This window comes from Amborella trichopoda, chromosome 7 (assembly GCF_054954075.1).
Source record: "Amborella trichopoda isolate Santa Cruz 75 chromosome 7, AtrichopodaSantaCruz75HAP2 v2.0, whole genome shotgun sequence".
NCBI lineage: Eukaryota > Viridiplantae > Streptophyta > Magnoliopsida > Amborellales > Amborellaceae > Amborella > Amborella trichopoda.
The window spans coordinates 6,175,000-6,195,987 of NC_142342.1; the positions used below are offsets into that span (position 1 = coordinate 6,175,000).

Here is a 20,988-nt window from a genome sequence, read left to right on the forward strand (position 1 = left end):
CCATGCAACCGTACTATTTCCTTAATGTACAACTGAGCCAGCCGATCCAAAGTGTACGTCGTGCGAATCGGTAGAAAGTGGGCAGCTTTGGTCAACCGGTCCACAATGACCCAATTGCTATCATGTCCTGAATTTGTTCTAGGCAAGCCAGAGACAAAATCCATAGAGATGTGTTCCCACTTCCATTCTGGCACGGGTAGAGGCTGCAACAACCAAGCGAGCCTTTGATGTTCAACTTTTACTTGCTGGCATGTTAGGCATTTAGACACAAATAGTGCTACCTCTTTTTTCATATTATTCCACCAAAAGGTTTTTTTCAGGTCCTGATACATTTTAATACTTCCGGGATGTATCGTATAACAAGAATGCTGTGCTTCTTCTAAGATAGCTTTCTTTACACTCTCATCATTCGGGACACAAACTCGACCTTTGAATCTTAGCAAATCCTCACTACATATAGAGAATTCATCTCTCTTTCCTTGCTTCACCTCTTCTATATTGTTATAAGCTGAGAGTCTTTCTTTTGTGCCAATCGAATCTGTTGGATTAATTGAGGTTCCGCCTTAATATTGGCAATCATACTTACCACACCATTAATGGACAGAGTTGGATGCCAATCCACTATTTCCTCTAACAATCGCATTTCTTGGATCATTAGATGAGCTAAGACTCCCGTAGATTTTTTACTTAGAGCGTCGGCCACAACGTTAGCTTTTCCTGAATGATAATGGATTGTACAATCATAATCTTTTAAGAAATCCATCCATCTTATCTGCCGCATATTTAAATCCTTCTGAGAGAAACGGTATTTCAAACTCTTATGATTCGTGTATATTACGAATTGCTCACCATATAGATAATGCCTCCATATTTTCAAAGCGAATACTATTGCAGCTAGCTCCAAATCCTGAATTGGATATTTTTTCTCATATTCTTTCAACTGTCTGGATGCATATGCCACTACTTTCCTATATTGCATTAATACACAGCCCAAACCTTTATGTGAAGCATCACTATAAATCACAAATCCCCCACTCTCCTCAAGAATAGTTAAAATAGGTGCTGAAGTTAATCGAACTTTTAGTTCTTGAAAACTCTCCTCACATTCACTTGTCCACTCAAATTTGACATTTTCCTGTGTCAATCGAGTCAATGGGGTTGCGATTCGAGAAAATCCTTCTACAAATTTTCTGTAATATCCTGTCAATCCCAAAAAGCTTCGAACTTCATTCACATTACTTGGTTGTTTCCAATTAACAACGGCTTCAACCTTTGAAGGATCAACTGATAGACCTTCCTTTGATATAACATGTCCTAAAAATATCACTTGTTCAAGCCAAAATTCACATTTACTAAGTTTGGCATTCAATTTCTTTTCTCTTAATATTTGCAATACCATTCTTACATGCTGCTCATGTTCCTGCTGATTCTTGGAATAAATTAAAATATCATCGATGAATACCACAATAAATTTATCCAAAAAGGGCCTAAAGATTCGATTCATCAAATCCATAAATGCAGCCGGTGCATTAGTTAATCCAAAAGGCATGACTAAAAATTCATAATGGCCATACCTTGTTCTGAAAGCTGTCTTGGGAACATCTTCACTTTTAATCTTAAGCTGATGGTATCTAGATCTAAGATCAATTTTTAAAAACACTTGTGATCCTTGTAATTGATCAAATAAATCATCAATTCTAGGTAATTGATACTTATTTTTCACTGTTACTTGGTTCAACTGTCTATAATCAATACACAATCTCATAGTCCCATCTTTCTTTTTGACAAACAGTACTGGAGCACCCCAAGGTGACACACTGGGCCTGATAAAACCTTTATCTAATAATTCTTCCCATTGTTGTTTCAGTTCTTTAAGTTCTGCAGGAGTCATTCTGTAAGGTGCCTTAGAAATTGGTGCTACCCCTGGCAATAATTCAATGGAGAATTCAATTTCCCTGTCAAGCGGTAATCCTGGCAATTCTTCTGGAAAAACGTCGGGAAATTCTCGGATAACCGGAGTGGTATCCAAATTTATTTCTTCCTTCCTATCTTCTTTGATATAAGCAAGAAAGCCTGGACACCCTTTTCGAAGGAGGCGATTAGCTCGAATACAAGGGATTAAATATGATGGGGAGTCTTCTTTGACACCATTGAAGTAAAATACTGGTTGATTTGGAATACTAAAGGTAACAATTTTCTTATAACAATCAATACTTGCATAGTATGCAGAAAGCCAATCCATGCCTAAGATTACATCAAAATCTTGAATTTCCAGGAATATTAAATCAACCAACAGTTCCTTTTCTTCTATCTTTATTACACATGATTTGTACACTATATTGGTGTTAATTGAATCTCCCATCGGTGTGGCTACCTCTAGAATGTATTCTAATTGTTCTGGTTCTACCTTTAAGTGGCATGCAAAGTGTTGTGACACAAATGAATGAGTAGATCCAGAATCAATCAAAACATGAGCTATTTTTTGGAAGATAGTAAGAGTACCTTGGATCACTGATTTTGAGGCCTGAGCGTCTTGCTTGGTAATCGCAAATACTCTTCCCTTCATCTGAGGCTTTGGAGCTATCTCTCCCTGCTTTGGAAGCTCTTGTGTCTGTAAGCTAAGACATTGTCTAATCTGGTGTCCCAATTTTCCACACTTAAACCAGGCTCCGGTATTCCAATAACAAGGGCTTGATCCATGATTTTTCCCACATTTTCTACATGGTTCTATTGGGTTTTGAAATGGCGAGGGCCTTGGCTTCTTGTTTGGCCTTTCAAACTGTTGTCGATTAGATGATGTAGGTCTAACATGATTGTTCTGATTTTTCGTCTTTTGGTAATCTTCAAAATCTTTTTCAACAATTTGGACTCGATCCACTATTTCAGCATAAGTTCTCAATTTCAAGACTGATATTCTACTTCTAATAGCTGGCCTGAGACCCCTTTCAAATTTCTTCACCTTTCTTGCCTCATTGTTAATCATATGTGGTGCAAACCTGGCCAATTCAGTAAACTTGGCCTCGTACTGTGCTAGTGTCCTATTTCCTTGGATTAATTCTAGAAATTCCATTTCTTTTTGGTCTCGAATAAAATCTGGGAAATACTTTTCATTAAATGCCTCTAGAAATACTTCCCAAGTCAAGGTTTTATTTTTTTTGACCAATACTCATTTTGCCATTCTCCACCAGTGTTGTGCCTCACCTTCTAACATAAAAACTGCCAAGGCCACCTTCCTATCATCAGGACATTCAATAACCTCGAATATTTTTTCCAATTGCATAATCCATCCCTCGGCTTCCAGTGGGTTTACAGCACACTTAAAAGAAGGTGGGTTCAATTTCTTAAATTGTTCGATATTACTCCCACCATTTCCTGTAACTGACTGCCTGGGTGGATTGTTGTTTTCCATCTGATGTTGCATTAGAGTAACCATATTTTCCAAGGCTTTGTGAATTCCTTCCATATTAGCCTCAACTATTCTGGATCTTGACTTTGTCCCGGTCTGTACACACAATAAATGTCATTTTAAGTACATTCTTTTTAAATTTCCATTCTTAAGAATCTTAAATCTATTGCTCTAATACCATAATTGTCACACCCCAAGAATTTACAATACTGTTATTCCTGAGATGTGACAGACAAAACATATATACAACTATTGATAGGACAAATTTACAGTGGCGAGGTCTTACAAAGTAACAAAAGAAAGCTAGCACAACAACAATATCTTCAAAGGTTGATCTTGACTAGCACTCAAAATAAATCCGCAGTTATCCTGAAAAAATGTTTACCATAGTTTGATGAGTTTGGCTACTCAGTAAGTGATCATCATAATCCTAAAAATAATCATGATTGAAAGATATCAATATTTTCCAAAATGAGATCTATTAACAGAAATGCATCAACAGTTTCACTTTCAATAAATGCATAATTAAGTATAATCCGAGTAATTGAAATGCTTATAACACTTTTAACGGCAGTGCATAATTCAAAGGATTTCACAAAATACCTTACTGGCGTCCCAAGTAGGTCACCTATATACCCCATCAGCGTCCTGATGGGTCCACTTAATCCCTATCCGCGTCCCAGATAGGTCCACTTAATCCCTGCAGGTCCACTTATACCTCACCGGCATACCGGATGAGTCCACTTAATCCCTACCGACGTCCCAGATAGGTCCACTTATACCTCACCGGCGAACCGGATGAGTCCACTTGCATACTTAAATTATTTCTAAATCTCTTTAAACATTCGAAAGCAGCAATATCATGTACTCAACATATCACTGAAATCATTAATATGAATTTCACTTAAACCATTAATAACAGTCACTCTCTATAACATTTCAAAAATAACCAATCAAATATTTTGGGCTCAAATTTAGAAAGGTAGCAGTTTGTAAATGCATTCTAGTATAATTGCCAATTTAATATGTATAGAAAAACTCTTATAGAAATTCAAGAATACGGAATTATCACAATTTATGGGATATCAATCCACAAATAAACATTTCACAACAATACTATAATCAATTGCAAAAATGTCAATTTTTAAATAATAAGGCAGTCATTTGCGCATGAATTTTACAATGTCTAAATATTCAAAACAGTAGAAAGAAATATCACAATTTTACTAAAAGCAGAAATATCAAATTTATTTCTAACAATAGACAAAAAAAATAAATAAATTTATTTTTCTAATTTACAGCATTCAAAATTTCTAACATAGATAAAATATCACAATTTTTATTAAAAAGATTATTTTTCAAGATAATGAGGTCACGTGCGCATAAAATTTATCGCGCCTAAAATTCATGATAATAAGCAAAAATAATTATTTCATTTTATTTTTAAAAAGAATGGATTATTTTTCGAGACAATGAGGTCACTTACACACAAAACTTATAAAATAAAGATCCTAGAAGGAAATATCACTATTTATTAAAAACAGACTATTTTTCAGGAAGACGATGTCACTTACCCACAAATATTTGAGAGGGGGCTTCCGATATAAAATTCGGTTCGAGAGAGGAGTTCACTGTGTTTCGACCAGAGAGAGAGAGAGATCTCAAAATTTTCTAGGGTGGGAGTGCTCACCTCCCTATTTAAATTCTTATAACGTATTATTATATTATTTTGTTAGGCTCTACCTCATACCTGAGGTGTCGCGTTAAGAGTCTGTTTTTAACATATGAAAACCACATCCACTAAAGGACGTGGCAAGCAGCAAGCAAAAGTTTAAACCAAGTAAAAACTTTTGAAAATAGTGATGGTCACCAAGGACCATCATACTCAAACAGACCATCACCTATTTAAAAGTATATTTTCTCTTTTTTTTTTTTTTTTTTTTTTTTTTTTGAAATTTTAGGACTGTTACAGTGGTGCAGAGGGCTTTTATGGCGGCGATCATTTCATAGCTCTAGGATGAAAGAAATAGTAGAGTGTCTGAAGGTTGGTGCTTTAGATAGATAAAATTGGTGCTCGAATCATGGAGCCCATGATCATGTAGGTGCTTGTTAGGAAAGAATGCTCGGGGTTTATCGAGATTAGATTTTATAAAAAATTTGGAGGACATAGTGAAGATGCATATCCTGAAGAGAAGACCAATTATGTATTGGAAATCACCTACAAATGGTGTAGTAAAGTCAGACTTCGATAGGAGTTCTTTGGGTAATCTTGGACATGGTATTGGAGGCCTTTTTAGAGATCATTTAGGTAGAGTGTTATTTTTTTGTTACATTCTTGAAGCCATGTGGAGTTTCTTCAGCTAATGAGGTAAGAGTTCAAAGTTGTTTACTATATAGTTAGGCAGAAGGAGTTGGGCCTGGTGGTAAATGTAGAGGGGGATTCTTTGAATGCCAATAAAAAGTGCAAGAAGGAATACAAAATCTTGTTCTTTCTTAGATCTATTTGGTTTGAAAAAAAGTGCAAGAAGGAACACAAAATCTTGTTCTCTCTAAGATCTATTTGGTTTGAAATTGTTGACATTTGCAAGAGGTAAGAAGTGACCTTTGCTCATAGTTACAAAGAACTACTTACCCAAATTCTTTTTTTTTTACAAAGAACCAATAGAGAGGTGGATGTTTGGCTAACCACCTATTGTGAATTAACTACTCTCCACCATTAATATAAGGGTACGGTTTGTATAGAGCCTAGGCTCTAAACGATCAAATTGGAGCCTACCTTCAAATAGTATCGAGAAATGTGGTTTCAATATTGGAAATCTTTGTGATAGCCTTAAAATATATTTTTATCTTTATTCATAAAGTTTAAAGTTTAAAAAATAGTGTAGATCAACTAATCTATGAAAACCTTGAAAATTGACGGTCCAAAAAATGCGTTACAAAATACACTATTTCCAAAACATGAAATCTAATTTTTTTTGATGTCCATGCATCTTGATGTCGAGATGATCAATTTGAGGATATTTGAGCATCAAAACAACCTCTTCTAGTGAATTTTTTTTTATAAGCTTAAATTTGAGTGTTCAGAGCCTCAGCTCTAGATAAACTTTTCCCTTAATATAACTTCTCACTAGCAGTAACTACCCATATGCATTTTGAGACAGAATAGAGGATAACTACTATTAACCAACAATAACTAATATGACTCCACTTAAAGAGATAATGAGAGACACATGACCCGTTCTTAATTTTTTGCATCAATCTTCAACAGAAGGGAAAGGGTGCATTTGCATAGAGAGAGAGAGTTGGGAGAGAGATGCTTTCACGTCAAACCCGTCCAAAAAAATAGGTGGTTTTGGATTTTTAAAATCGCTTTGTTTTCTCCACCTCAGAGGTGGGAAATTCTTTTCACATGAATGAAGCCTTTTTTGTGGTAAAACTCTTTCACTCTGAACAAGTTTTCATATGTCTAACTAATCAAATACGGGCAACCACAGTCTTTATATGAAAAAAGTTTGATGATGACTGTTTTCATGAAATTGAAAATTTGATCACATGAAATTTACATGAATGTTACATGAAATTGTAAATTTGATTATTATAGTACTTCAATCTCAACTTGGACCCGACCAGAGGTGACTGGCTTCTGGATGAACACAGACCCGACCAACAACGTCCATAAAAAAACTAGAGTACATACCATTACCGAGTCTAGTCGAACCGCCGAGTTTGCTCGACCTGGTTGCCAACCCAGCATCTAATGGGGACAACCATAACTATCTGGTTCATTGTTCCTGTTATGATCACATGAATCATACCATTCTATATTTTCCCTTTCAAGCCCAATGTCTCTCTTACTTTTACCATGTCCAAGCTTTCTCTTGTTGTTCATAAACAGAAGCCAACTCCTCACCTGGTAGGGGTGTCAATGGACTCAGGCCCCATCTTGAATCCGAGGGTAGACTTGATCTAAGTCTAGATGTGGATCTAAAAATTGAGCGGGATGGGTTGGGTTTGGTTCCAAACCTTTTATAGATTGGTTCCAAATCTAGATTTGTGTCCTGTAATATTTTTTGGGTCCCAATATATAAAATATGTTTAAATATAGCTAAATACATAAAATTGAGAAAAATTTATAAAAAATACTTTAAAATGGATTGTCTATGCAACTTACCCCACCTCAATCTTTTCTTACTTTTTTCCTTATGCAAATAACCCCCAACCTAAAAGTAACATGAAATAAGACTAAACTACTCTTTTTTGTTTTTACACGGCCTTCTCTCTCCTGTTTTGGCATTACAAACACATATTCCCGCATTAGGCATTCCGCTCCGGCAATAAAGTTTCTGGAGCGATAGCGCTCTGGCAAGAGAGGACCGCGCTCTTACAGTATACACAAGCACTCCGACAATGTAGGTTTGAGCCACAACGCTTCGGTATTATGAGAATGCGGTCCAGCAGTGCAAAGACGCGCACTGACTGTGAAAAGAGGCTCTTCGGCAGTACACTACTTGGACCGACGAATTATTTGGTTTGTAAGAGAAGAAAGTGTGGGGTTTTGTAAGGAAAGATTGTTTCGAGTAAAAAAAAAAAAATGAGAGGAAAAAAGAAAAAGAAAAAATTGAAGATGGGGCAAGTTGCATAGATAATCCATCTTAATGTGTTTTTTTTTTTTTTTTTTTGTAATTTTCCGAGGTTGGTCCCCTCGGGTGCTGGACCCGACCCAATCCAACTTCCAGACCTACAGTGACTCTTCTCTCTCTCTACATGGCACCATGTAACCCTCGATTGAGCCGGTTCCTGCTAATTTTTTCTCCCTGTCATGGCGAAAAAAGACCAATATTCATGCAAAAACTCCCCAAAATTGATCAACTTTTTCCAAGATCATGGTTTTACTGGTGAAATTCCTCTTCCCAAGAAAACCCAATTTACTATTGGCTTTGTTGGTCTTGGATTAGGCATCAGCTACTTTTACAGAGCCCACTCTATGAGATACCTAGCCACAACCATTAAACTTGCAGACAAAGCTCTAAAAGGTATGAGAACCCTTCACAAACTTCAATATCCTTCTCCTTACACCTTTGTCGTTGCTTGTAAAGCCCTGATCAAGGGGTACAATGTGTCAAAACGCTTGAATTTAGTGAATAGCAGCAATAGGAGCTCTTCCCTGATCAGCCAAAGATTGAAAGCTTACTTTGGCGCATTGAATTTGGCAAGATATGCTCATTCTATGATGTTGGTATCTGAGCAACTTGGGTTTTCTGGCTATTTGAATACTGTTTACAAATTGTCGAAGAATTTAGCGAGGGTTTTGGAGGGGGTTATGGGCATCCATTTGGAAACTATTGGGTCTTCTGCTAAGAAGAGTTTTGAGACTGTGCAATTGATCGCTAAAGCTTTTGTTTTAACGAAACAGTTCTATCAAGTTGCAAGCTTTTTTATGTGCCATGGTGTATTTGAAGCTTTTAGGATTGCATCCGTAAAGCGGCCATTTACAGAGAAAGGAAAGGATGGGGAGAGAGGAAAAGATGAAGAGAGAGAAAATAATGAGGTTTCTTTGAATGGTTCATTTGTTAGAGTCACAAAGGCTCATAAGTCAAATAATTGGATTAGTTTATCACATCATTGTTTCTCTCTTTCTCCTAATTGTGTGCAATTTGAGTTCATTAATCCTTTGCCTTCAAGACCTGCACCTGATGGAGAGTCTTTAGAACCATGTATCTCTGAAGTACTATGCTTGTCACTTCCTATTTTTGTAAAGGTATTATAATTTTGTTGTAAAGAATGTAAATCGATGTATTTGTAGATATTTAAGTTAAATGAGAAAATCTTTGGGACAGAGTAGATTCAATGGTCTTCTGTTGATTTTGCAGTTATGGGTTGCATTGTACTTTTGTTGGCCCTTTAAAAACTTACATACCCAGATTAGATTTGTGGAAATTCATGTATTGGGCCAGAGGAACCAAATTGAAATTTTGAAGAAAACCCTTGAAGACTACAGCAACTGAATATTATGAACAGCATATTGTCGTTATCATGAACAAATACCTGAGCAGAGACAATTTAGCACAGACCTGATAATGTCTTTAGTAAAAATAAAGTGAAGCATGTAGTACCAAAATTTATATGCTTTGTGAGCATGTATTTTTTTGTTTTGTTTTGAAACAACAAATAACATAAATAGGAATTTGCTTTACTTATGTAAAAATTCTCTTATGTTTATGGACAGTGCGCTCTTTGTACTATTATATGCATATATGGACTCTGATCATGAATGTGAAGTGTTGACATGATGGCAGATTGTGTTAAGAAGAAAGCTGATTCCCTAGTTTTCTTTTATACATGATAAACTACTAGTAAGCATGATCTATGGGGACTATCTCACCTTGATGATGAGCATTTTTTCAATAAATTACTTTCCAAGCCATGAGGATCAATAAAGTTTAAAGGTCCAGTCAGAATGTATATGTCTACTTGACGGGGTAGGTTGGATTCAAGACATAGTCAATTTTTTTGGAGGAATGCATTTATGGTGTTTCAGTAATAACCAAGTGCCCATGATAATATTATATCGCTTGATAGGAATTGTTTAATACCTTCATGTACTGAGATAAACATGTTTATATGATAGATGAGGAACCACAGAAAGTGATCGCCAGAAATTTTCAAAGGAGGTGCTTTTTTGCCCCATTAGTCTTGTGACATCTAACGGATCCCTCATTGATTTGGTTTGGATTTTTCCGTATTGATTTCCTTTTAATTGCTGTCAATTTCTGGCAGATGTTGTTTCTAGAAGGCTTGCTTGTGTTATGACTACACTGAATTGCATGCAACCTGTAAATGCGAATCACTCGTGTGTGTGTGTGTGCGTGCACTCGTGTGTGTGCATGTGTGTGCACACACGCATGTGTACATGCATGCATGGGTGAAGTACATTAAATGGGAAATGAAAATGGAGTTGATTCTATAGATGGGAAAAAAATGTTCATGTCAGGGATGATATTACGGGAATCATTTAAAATTTTTATATACAAGGCAGATGCTACTGTTATGGTCAATAGAGGGGCACCCCAAATCTTTGGAGATGTATAGTTTAGGGATATTGGTGGAATAGGAGAAAAAAGGTGGAGCGAGGAGTGCTTTTGACTCAAGGGTGGGCGAAGTAGGAGGACAAAGGAACAACAAGGTGCTTGTGTTGCCACTAGCTTGCATACACATGTGATGGTGGAAATCTTCCCTTTAAAGCTGGATTTCATGTTGATTCAGGAACTGTACTGAGTTGGGTGATGAAATTCTAGTCAATGGAAGGACCTAGTAATCGTTAGGTGAATTATTTATTCAAAATCCAAGGACATGTTCTTTGTCCAAAAGAAGTATGCAACAGAGTGTGATAAAGGGGGGGAGACTTTATGATCCATTTGGACATGTAGAATATGGAAGATAGAGCACATTATTTTAATGCTTTCTTTCATATAGTTTGCAAGATAGTATTGGTGTAGTGAATCCTAGTAGGCTGTAATGGGAGGGATTGTGCTTGAAGCTTAAGAAAGGAGTATGAGAAAAGGACGTCGAGTCAGTAACTAGTTTCCAAGTATTGTGGAAAAACAAAATGGAGATAGGGGAAAGGGGAAACGGAGGCAGGAATGTGGAAGTCTCGACAAATTTGCCTTTACAATATACATGTCAAAGACTAGAGGATTGGAGCAAAGATTTTGATTTTGGAGACTTGGATTGTAGTAGGAGAGGGTGAATAACTAGAATTGAAGTATTTTGTGAGGATCGGTTAAATTTGGCTAAAGAATCTTCAATTATTATCTTGAAAAATGATTGTTGACTTAAATTTCCCCCCCCATAAGGTGGAGAGAAATTTGTATAACACCTGTTAAAACCTAAATGATGCAGGTTATATGAGGCCTAGGCCATATGAAAAGAAGTAAAGCCACACATCAAAACAACTTCGGAAAAGATGTTCCAGCATTGGAAACCCATATGATGGTTTTAAAATCTATTTCAGTCCTTGATTATAAAATTTGAAGCTTTTAAAATGATGCAGATATCGTGATCTGTGAATTCTTGAAATGAATGGTCCAGATAGTGTGTTACAAGATACACTATTTCTAGGGCTTGAAATCCGTTATTTTCATCCATAATTTTCGAGGTCGAGATGATTAATTTGAGGGTTCTCTGACGATGGAGTTCAATTTCTGATGAGATTTGAGGTGCTACTTTACTTTTTTCATAAGGCCTAGGTCTTATGCTAACCTTTTTTAAACTGAAAATGGCTTATTCATTTTTGTACCAATAAGAGTATAACGTAGACATGAAACTATTGTATCTTCAAAAAATTGCATATGGCTGAGCCTGAGTTTTGACCGGTCATGAATGGTACTGATTTTTGAGTCCTCCAATCAGGTTGTGCGTTTTGGTTGGAGGAAACCTCCTCATTGAGGAAGTGGGTCTTAGTTTTGGCTTGAGATCAGGTTTTTCTCATTTAGGAAGTGGTTCTTAGTTTTGGCCTGAGATCAGGTTTATGATCACTCTCAAGTTTCAGGATACTTTGACAACTTGAAATAGGCTTTTAAAGAGCTTACTCCTAGTCCAACGGATGATTTTGTGGCTCAATGGGTCCGTCTTGAATCTTGATGCACATTTTTTGGGTCTTGTTTTACATGTATGTTTCAATATGGTCTTATGACACACCACACGCCCGCATGTTTGCCTTATTCAGTATTATGACTACCGGGAACATTATTTAAAGCTTTTAAGGGGTTTATACTGATTATCTATTACTGTTGTTATCTTTATTATTTGGAAGGATATTGGCCCGTGGGCTTTTGGGACAATATCAGCCCAAGAGTCCAGATTGCTCCATAACGATGTTTTTCATTTAGAAAAGCTTCATTTTTTTTTTGAAAATTTCAAGTCAAAACACATGAAAAATCTTTGAGAAATCAAATCAAATCCATGTCTTAAGGAATTGGTTCTCTGTGAAATATCAGGGGAGGTTACAAGAGGAGATTTGATTCTATATTGTGGACTTGTGTTTAATTATTTGAGTTCAGGATCTTGGACATGGAGTCATTAGCCAGATGGCATCAGGGATGCTATTATCTTTGTGGTTTTGTTACATGTATTATGTGAAATGTGATTAAATATTTGTGTTATTATTTTTTTGACAGAAATTACCTTATTATTTTCAAATTTTGAAAATTTCCTAACATTCAAATTTTTTAATTATACACTTGATTTATAGAAAATATATAACTAATTACATACGGACCGAGGTTGCTGGTGCCTGGCCTACTAGGTGCTGCCTACCACTTCTTGAAACATTGGTTTTACCATATACACACCCTTTATATTGTATTGATGCATATTATTAATGGAAAGGAAAAGACTATCATGAATTATTGTTTCTTCTTATTATTGTTACAGCAAAAATTACTACTTTGTAATAATAATTAAAAGGTGATAATTAGTTGCGCCCATTTGTTTTGCCATCTGAACAATTGGTTTTGCCATATACATTGGTTTAGCAAAACCACTGTGAAACATTGATTTTACCGTATACACATCCTTTATAGTGTATTGATGCTTATTATTAATGGAAAGGAAAAGACTATCATGAGTTATTGTTTCTTATTATTGTTACAGCAAAAATTACTACTTTGTAATAATAATTAAAAGGTGATAATTAGTTGCGCCCATTTGTTTTGCCATCTGAACAGGTGGTTTTGCTATTCCTACTGGTAACATGGGCTCAAAATAGTGGAACAGGGGTTGGCTATGATTCTGCGAATTTACTGGGAAGTGCTTATTTCAAAAACCTGGGCATAATAGCAATCCCCTTATTTCATTATTGGCGAAAAAAGTATGTTCTTTTGATCTTATCAGGATACAAGAGAAAACTGCTTTCAGGATACAAGAGAAAAAACTGCTACTCTTCTGTGGACAGATACTTAACATAGATCGCTGGGCTTTATCTATCAGGGAGAGTGTGACAAATGAATGAATGATTTATTGACGAGAGAAAGCTTCTGCCCATTTCTTTACACACAAGAGTCGGTTGCACATGATTTCATGGTATCTGAGCAATATTAGCCTTGTTACGTGCTGGTCTTGATGGTCCAGATTTTCTCGAGACATCCGACAGCTCCCAAATTCCTTGTCACATTGTTAACAAAATTGGATCTGGACCATCTGTTTCAAAAGCTGGCGATTGGGGTTGGAAGCCCAAATGAAGATATACAAACTCACCAATACAAATACCTGATATTCAAGCGAGGGCGTAGGGATTTAAATCCAAGGTTGGAAGAGCTGGTTTGATTTGAAGGAATTCACACCACTGATGTGGGAGAATATGTCTGAGTCAACAAATTCGTCTTCTCTCTCGGCATGATCTGCCTAGACAGCAAAAACCAAACCAATTAAACCCATGTTCACCAAAGAGGTGTATGTACAAGGTTTTGTACTATGCTATGCATCTGGGTTTCATACGCTCTGCTAGTACATGCCCAACCATCCGATGTTAACAATGGGCAGTTGTGTATTTCTGTTTCTGCACTCAAAAGTCTGTCAAAAATTCTTCGGAAATAATGGGATTACCTCAACTGTCCCTTGGCAACATCTGACTGTTGGGAGGTGCTAGCAAACTGCAGGAGTACCAAATGCTAATAAAGCTACACTGTGCTTTGCTTATGTACAATTATCTTATTTTCGAAATGTTGGGATCAAAGCTTACTTCATCCCCATAATCATGCTTAGCTCCATTGGGTTTCATCACTGCATCTCCGAATTCATCGTTCTTTGCGAATCGCCCTCGCACTCGCGGTCTGCTATCAGCCAGGGTTTTTCGGCATGCATACTGTGTGATCTCTCTCATAGTCAGATATGAATTCAAATAAAAAAGAAACGAAAAAGAAAACAAGTTTCAAAAGAGAGAGAAAACGCAAAAAAACCAACATACTGGTTCCAAAACAAAGTGAATGTTACCTTTATTTTCTTGTTGAAATTCCTTTCATTTTTCTTCTTTATGTATCTGTTGATCCTTTGTTTCCTCTCCTCCACAGAGTAGCGTCCCACTTTGAAGTTGGTTTCTTCCAAGGTGGCGTTCACATCTGAGCCTAATGGACTCCCACAACCGTTCACCATATGGCTTTCATGTAAGCTCTGTACATCAAAACCCAACATATATATCCAAAAGCTTTTTGTCAAATCGTGGTGTCTTATGGAATCTGTTTTTCTGTAGGTAAGGTGCAAACAAACAGCAAGAAGGATGCAACTACATGTATAGCCCCCATTAGAGTTATGCAAACAAACAGCAACAAGATTGCAACTACATGTCTATCCCCCATTAGAGTTATAGGGAACGTTTGGTTGTTCGGATATTTGCATGCTTAGCTACATAACCGGAATCGACAATTTGGTTTTTTTTTTTTTTAATTAGATTTTTAAGAAAACAATTCGTCTACAATTGAAATGTGAAATTTCAGTAGAAAATGTATCCCAAAATGCATGATTTTGGATTAAGGCGTTCAATTCCTCTCTCATTGAAAAGTGAAATTTTAGAAGAAAATGTACCCCAAAATTCATGATTTTGGATTAAGAAAGAAGTTCAATTCCTCTCTAATTAAAATGTGAAATTTAAGAAGAAAATGCATCCCAAGGAGTTCAATTCCTCTCTCATTGAAATGTGAAATTTCAGAAGAAAAGGCTTCCCAAAATTCATGATTTTGGATTAAGAAAGGAGTTAAAAATAATATTCAGGGTTAGTTAGGGTATTATTACCTAAACCAACCATCAAATTTTTTTCTTTTTTTAGTTTAACAATAAAAATCAAATTAAGAAGTAACATTGTTAATATCAATTGCTAACTACTCAGGCTCAAGCCCAACTCCTTGCATAGAAATAACTCTTCGTTACATAAATTATAAACAAGAGGGGAATAGAAGATAATTAAAAAATAAATATTATAAAGTCTTGAGGTATTTTCGAAATAATCCAAAAAATGGGAGAGTATAAAAATAAGTATTTATAGCCAAAAACATTTCTCAATCTCAAAACATAAAAACATCACTAATAAATTACTTTTTTTTTTGAAGCTTTTTATGATTGTTATTTTTATTAATATCTCCAAGTCGGACACCCAACCCCGGGTAACTCGGACTCGGCACATATTGCGCCCAATTGCTTGGCACTTGGATTCTGTGTCAATGATGTATACATGTTTGTGTCGTATTTGATGCATCGATAATTCGATACGCACATGTCAGCATTTTGACGGTTTTTTTTGGACACTTTAAAACCTGTGGGACATTAAAAAACTACCGATCTTTCAAAGCACTCTCCATCACCTTCCAAACCGGTAATTGTACTGCAATGAACATTACAAAAACATTATATTTTGGATTGTTTTGGAGGGTGAAGATGATAAGTGAAATTACTGTTAAATTTCGTCTATAGGCATTGTAAAGAGTTTTTTTTGAGTAAATAAATACTATAAAATGTCTATAGGTGAAAATAAACAGTAATTTCATCTGTGTTTATCACCATCCAAACTTCATCGCACTGACACAGTTGTTCGATAGTGTTTATCAACTAAAACAAAAATATTTTATCGGTAATAAAAAGAAGATCATAAAATTTAAGATCCCCCACCCAAAGGTAAAAGACTACTACTTACGTCTAAAAATCTCAAAAAGCTACCTGTAAGTCCCCGGCACTGAATGCCTGTCGCATCACTTCCTGCCCAAACTCAAACTCCGGCGACCGAACCCTTGGGCTTGTAACGGATGGAATACTCCCAAATTCTGACGGAATATTCCCAAACCCCGCCGTCAAGCCTGATGTCCCCATGCTCTCTGTGACGAATTGCCCCCTCCCAACATAACTGGAACCACAGGGTAAAACGGAATATTCCGACCCCACTAACGGCGAGAGGCACTCTTCCTTTGCATCAAATGGCGGCCCGAACATATAAGGCAACGGCAGCGTAAGGGCCCCGTCAAACACTGTGACCCCGTTAAATCCGACCATGATGTCGTTAAGTGAAGAATCGCCGTTATCTTCGGGAGAGTAGGACAAGAAGGAGGGCGTCGACGGAATGGAAGGGTGGGTTGACGGCGAGGCGCGCATGGGGATGGAGAAATGGGAGGGGAAGTTGACGGCGTTAGGGCCTTGGTTGACGGATGGTAACGGTGCCGTTGAGGCATGAGTGAAGGCGTTACCATAAGGCTGGTGGAGGAAGGTGGCCGCCGCCTCGTCAGAGGCGTTGGACGAGGAGACATCTGACGCCGTGAATGTGTCGGGGAATATTCCGTCGGGACTGAAGTCGAAAAGTGGGGCCTTAACGGCAGATGTAAGGCCATCCTGTGTGGTGAACAGAGGGAAAAAGAGAGAGATCTACTTAAGAATAACTAAATGGTTATTTAAAAAATATATATATATTAAATATTGAATATTTTTTAACGCTTGCTTCCTCTTGAGACATTATATTTCAAAAAAAATTGAATATTGAGTTTTTTTTGTAACACGTACTTGTTTAATTTTGAGACATTATTTTTCGAAATGCACAAAAAAATGCAATTTGGGGGTTTGTAAATGGACGTTACTCGATGAATTAAACGTGTTACATCTCAAAATTTGGTGTCCCAAAATTATTTATAGGCTGGGTTTTAATTGAAGGAGTCAATAGATAGAATACTCCCGCAACATGTGTATGAAATCGTTCGCCTATTCTTAAGTTATTTTATAGTGATTAGAAAAAAACTGGTCGATCAAACTAGTTACCCACTTGTTCCAAGTCGGATAATCCGACTTCATGAATTAACATAAAACAAAAAAAAAAACATAAAAATGTAAAACTTAAATTTTAATTGTTTATTTATTTATTTATTTATTTTTGTTATAGAATGTTCATCATCTTTGAGCTTTTATTCCAATCGTAAAAAAGGGACGTACCTTCAATTATTCTTTAAGGGAAAAGTTTATATAGAGCCGAGACTCTAAACAATCAAGTTAAAACCTACCGAAAAAATTTCACTAGAAGAGGGTGTTTTGATGCCCAAATATCTTCAAATTGATCATCTCAACATCAAGATGCTTAGACATGAGAAAAAAATGGATTTGAAGTTTTGGAAGTAGTATATTTTGTAACGTATTTCTGGATCGTCAATTTTCAAGAATTTCAAGTTTTCATATATCTGTCGATCTACATTATTTTTGAAGCTTTAAACTTTAAAAATAAGGATGAAAATATATTTTAAGGCTATCACAAATATTTTCAGTATTAAAACCATATCTCTCAACACTATTTGGAGGTAGGTTCTACTTTGATTGTTTATAGCCTGGGCTCTATACAAACCATACCCTTATTTTAAAGAAGGATTTAAGTTCTCAAATAACTTTAAATAATATTTTTAGGGAAAATTTATAAAGAGGCTATTTACTTTTAATATAACGAGATCACAACCATTTTTGTCCATCGAATTTCAAATCAGATGATTATAAGTGTACTTGTAAGTAAACTCAAACCCTAACGAAAAACTTCTTGAACTTCGTAATACATCCCAAGCCATTGAATCGGACATCTAATGGTTAGGATTAGTCGTGAGTAATAAAGATAAATGGTCTCATAATATACAATCCCATATTTATATGACATCAATCATTATTATTTGTGCTTTCTCTCAACTATTTAGAGTAAGCTAATTTATATAACATTAACATTGACAAAAGAATTTACAAGGTAAAACATTTTGAGTTGGGAAAGGAATTGGATTGTGGCGACAGCACTCCCACACCCTAGGTACTGCGTTGTGATTTACATTCTCATTTATAATTTCGAAACGAGCGGTCCCCACCGGTTCCGATCCAAACCGGATCCGTACGTAATCCGTGTTGCCATTACATGGTTGCAATATGGAAGCACATGTTTTCAAATTGCAATGCGATACCCAAACTCAACCTCAAATTCTAATTACACTTCTTTATGTATCATCTTTCAGAAAAGTAACGTTCTCAGTAGGTAATCAAAGTCCAAAAAATTTCAATAAGCTACCTGTAAATCTCCCGAGCTGATCGCCTGCCTGATCACTGCCGGCCCGAACTCGAACTCCGAAGACCGAACCTGGGGCAGAGGCGAAAGGCATTCTTCCTCTGCATCAAATGGCGACCCAAAAAAACACGGTAATGGCGGCGTAACGGCTCCATCAAACATGGTGATCCCGTTACACCCGGCCATCACCTCCTTAACCAAGTGATTCCTGCTATCTTGAGTTGAATGGGGCGAGCAGGAGGGCGATGACAAAGGCCGAGCTGACGGCGTAGTGAGGAATGGGACAGAGAAGGGTGAGGGAAAGTGGACGGCCTAATAGTCTGCAGTGATGGCTAGCAACGTCGGCGTCAAGGTTCGTTTGACGGTGTTATCATAGAGGCGATGGAGGAGGAGACGTCCGACGCCTTGAATGTGTCGGAGAAACTTCCACTCGGAGCTGAAGCCGAAAAGAGACTGCCGGCAATGAGAGAGAGAGAGAGAAACAGAGGAGAGAGAGAATGAAACCAGTTACAGAGAGAGTAAGATAAATATGGAAGTGTGACAGTGAGAAAGAGAGCTTACAACACTTTTAGAGAGAGATTTGTGCGCGTGTGACAGCCGTTTTTTAGCCTGTAAGATAGCAATTTTTAGCATGAAAGAGATACAGATGTTTTAGAGAGAGAGCATGGCTAAACCAGTCATAATCTATTTTTAATGAAATGCCAGAAAAACTACATTTTTAACGGAAAACAAGATTTTTCACAGAGTAATTCGTTTCAAAAGTTGGTTTTTATTTTCTATTTTTGGGTTGTTAAGCCCAATTTAGTTTTTCTAAAACAATATTTTATTTAATAATAATCATGAAGCCCAATTTAGTTTTCTAAAAAACTGTTATTTAATAATATTTTTGTCAACCCCCTAAAATTGGGTATTTCAAGGAGAAAAAAAGAAGAAAAATCATGTTAGTTCTCATTTCACGCGGCATTCCATTTTTACATAAAACCTCATCCATCCCTTCTAATAAAACCACCCTAATTTTTCAATTTCTTTTGAAAAATCATCTCTGTCAATATGCAAAACTTTTAAAAACCCCTAATTTTTTTTAAAAAAATTTCTTTATGCAAACTCCAAGCAAAGCCGCGTTCTGGAGCGGCGGTTTCTAGTTGGGGTGATGGAAACTGCGGCATCCGAGATTTAATGCTGTTTTGGAAGCCACTGCTTTCAAGTACAGGAAGTGTTACAATTGGTGGAAGGGAATGCAACATCTGGAAACCAGATTCCATCAATTTATAATCACAAGTAGAAACCCATCTCCAATTTATTTTCAAACCATAACCAAAACCAAAATGAAGAGACTTATATGCATGAACCCACTAAGAAAAACAGGAAAAATAAGCAAGATGGTTAAAAACCAGACAATCCATGTTGAGAATGCAAAGGCCAGTGCATACTCAATGGTTTATTTCAAGAATTGCAGGACCTATGAGCTCTGATAAGAGAAGAAAAAGGTGCAATCTTGCCATGGCTCTTTTGCTGAAACCTTTTCCATGACCATGAAAGAATTGCAGGCCCGCAAAAAAGGTGCTTTTCCGGCGACGTCATCAACATTTTCCGGCTTTAGGAGCTTTGATAAGAGAAGAAAAAGAAGCCATTTTGAGCTGTCCTTTTGAACTTGTGGAGACCTAAAGCGAAGAAATCGGTTTCCTGAGAAGAATTCGTGGTATAAATAGAAGAGAGAGAAAGAAGTGAAGAAAGAGAGATGTTTTGCGGTGAGCCGTTTGGGGCGCAGGATTGAAACACGACCCTGGATATTCATATTCATAGGGGTGATTTTTGGAAAGGAAAGCGTTTGTATAAGGGTGAGGCTACAAACAATCAAATTGAGGCGTACCTCAAAAATTTGCTAGAAGGAATTATTTTGATGCTGAAAAACCCTCAATTTGATGGTCTCGTCAAGATATACGGACATGATAAGAAATAGATTTCAACTCTTGGAAATAACGCATCTTGTGTTGTACTATCTCGATCGTCAATTTTGTCAATTTTCAAGATGTTTTGAATCTTTAAATTTTGTAATTAGAGATGAAAATAAAATTCCAAGCTATCATAAAGATGTGTGCTTAATATATTTCGGTACTATTTGAATTTGTGCCTTACTTTGATTGTTTAGCTCCTCTACTTTATACAAACCACACCCTTTTGGAAAAGCATGGTGTTGTACGGCAAAGGGTAGATAATGGGTCCAATGAGAAAGGAAAATTACTCAAAAAGGAGGTGCGAGTTGGTTCAAGTAGAAGGCTAAAAATGGGTAAAGGGCAAGTCCAAAAAGACATGTTTGGAAGTAAAGAGAAAATATTGAGGACTTATGACCTCATTGAGGGTATGGCATTTAATAAAGCAGAATGGCGGACTAGGAATTGTATAGACGACCCCAAATAGTTGAGAAAATGGTCTAGTGATGATGATGATGTTGGGTTCATGTGGCCTTTAAAGGCTTTATGAGTGCTTGTAAAATGAAATGATAGAGTGGAACGTGAACTCAATGGGAGTG

The 20,988-nt window shown here is 36.6% G+C and overlaps 2 protein-coding genes across 6 annotated transcripts; one reads left to right on the forward strand and one right to left on the reverse strand.

Moving 5' to 3' along the window:
* Window positions 1-7,781: 7,781 nt before the first annotated feature.
* LOC110008106 (uncharacterized) lies at window positions 7,782-14,939 on the forward strand. 2 transcript variants are annotated; one of them, XM_088871199.1, is made up of 4 exons: window positions 7,782-9,164; window positions 13,132-13,866; window positions 14,473-14,565; window positions 14,652-14,939. In XM_088871199.1, the coding sequence occupies exons 1-2, from the start codon at window positions 8,226-8,228 to the stop codon at window positions 13,369-13,371; spliced, it is 1,179 nt and encodes a 392-aa protein (XP_088727325.1). In that variant the 5' UTR covers window positions 7,782-8,225; the 3' UTR covers window positions 13,372-13,866; window positions 14,473-14,565; window positions 14,652-14,939. The 2 variants fall into 2 exon arrangements, with proteins under 2 accessions (XP_088727325.1, XP_088727326.1); XM_088871200.1 differs by having other exon boundaries at window positions 7,798-9,164; window positions 13,132-13,855.
* On the reverse strand, window positions 13,221-20,135 carry LOC18444237 (uncharacterized). 4 transcript variants are annotated; one of them, XM_020673594.2, is made up of 8 exons: window positions 19,889-20,135; window positions 19,020-19,067; window positions 18,462-18,911; window positions 16,109-16,771; window positions 14,396-14,572; window positions 14,145-14,267; window positions 13,673-13,807; window positions 13,221-13,603 (listed from the first exon to the last, which is right to left on the reverse strand). In XM_020673594.2, exons 3-7 carry the CDS (start codon window positions 18,642-18,644, stop codon window positions 13,700-13,702), a joined length of 1,254 nt encoding a protein of 417 aa, XP_020529253.1. In that variant the 5' UTR covers window positions 18,645-18,911; window positions 19,020-19,067; window positions 19,889-20,135; the 3' UTR covers window positions 13,221-13,603; window positions 13,673-13,699. The 4 variants fall into 4 exon arrangements, with proteins under 4 accessions (XP_020529253.1, XP_020529252.1, XP_088727323.1 ...); XM_020673593.2 differs by having other exon boundaries at window positions 13,221-13,807; window positions 18,462-18,894; XM_088871197.1 differs by having other exon boundaries at window positions 13,221-13,807.
* Window positions 20,136-20,988: the final 853 nt, after the last annotated feature.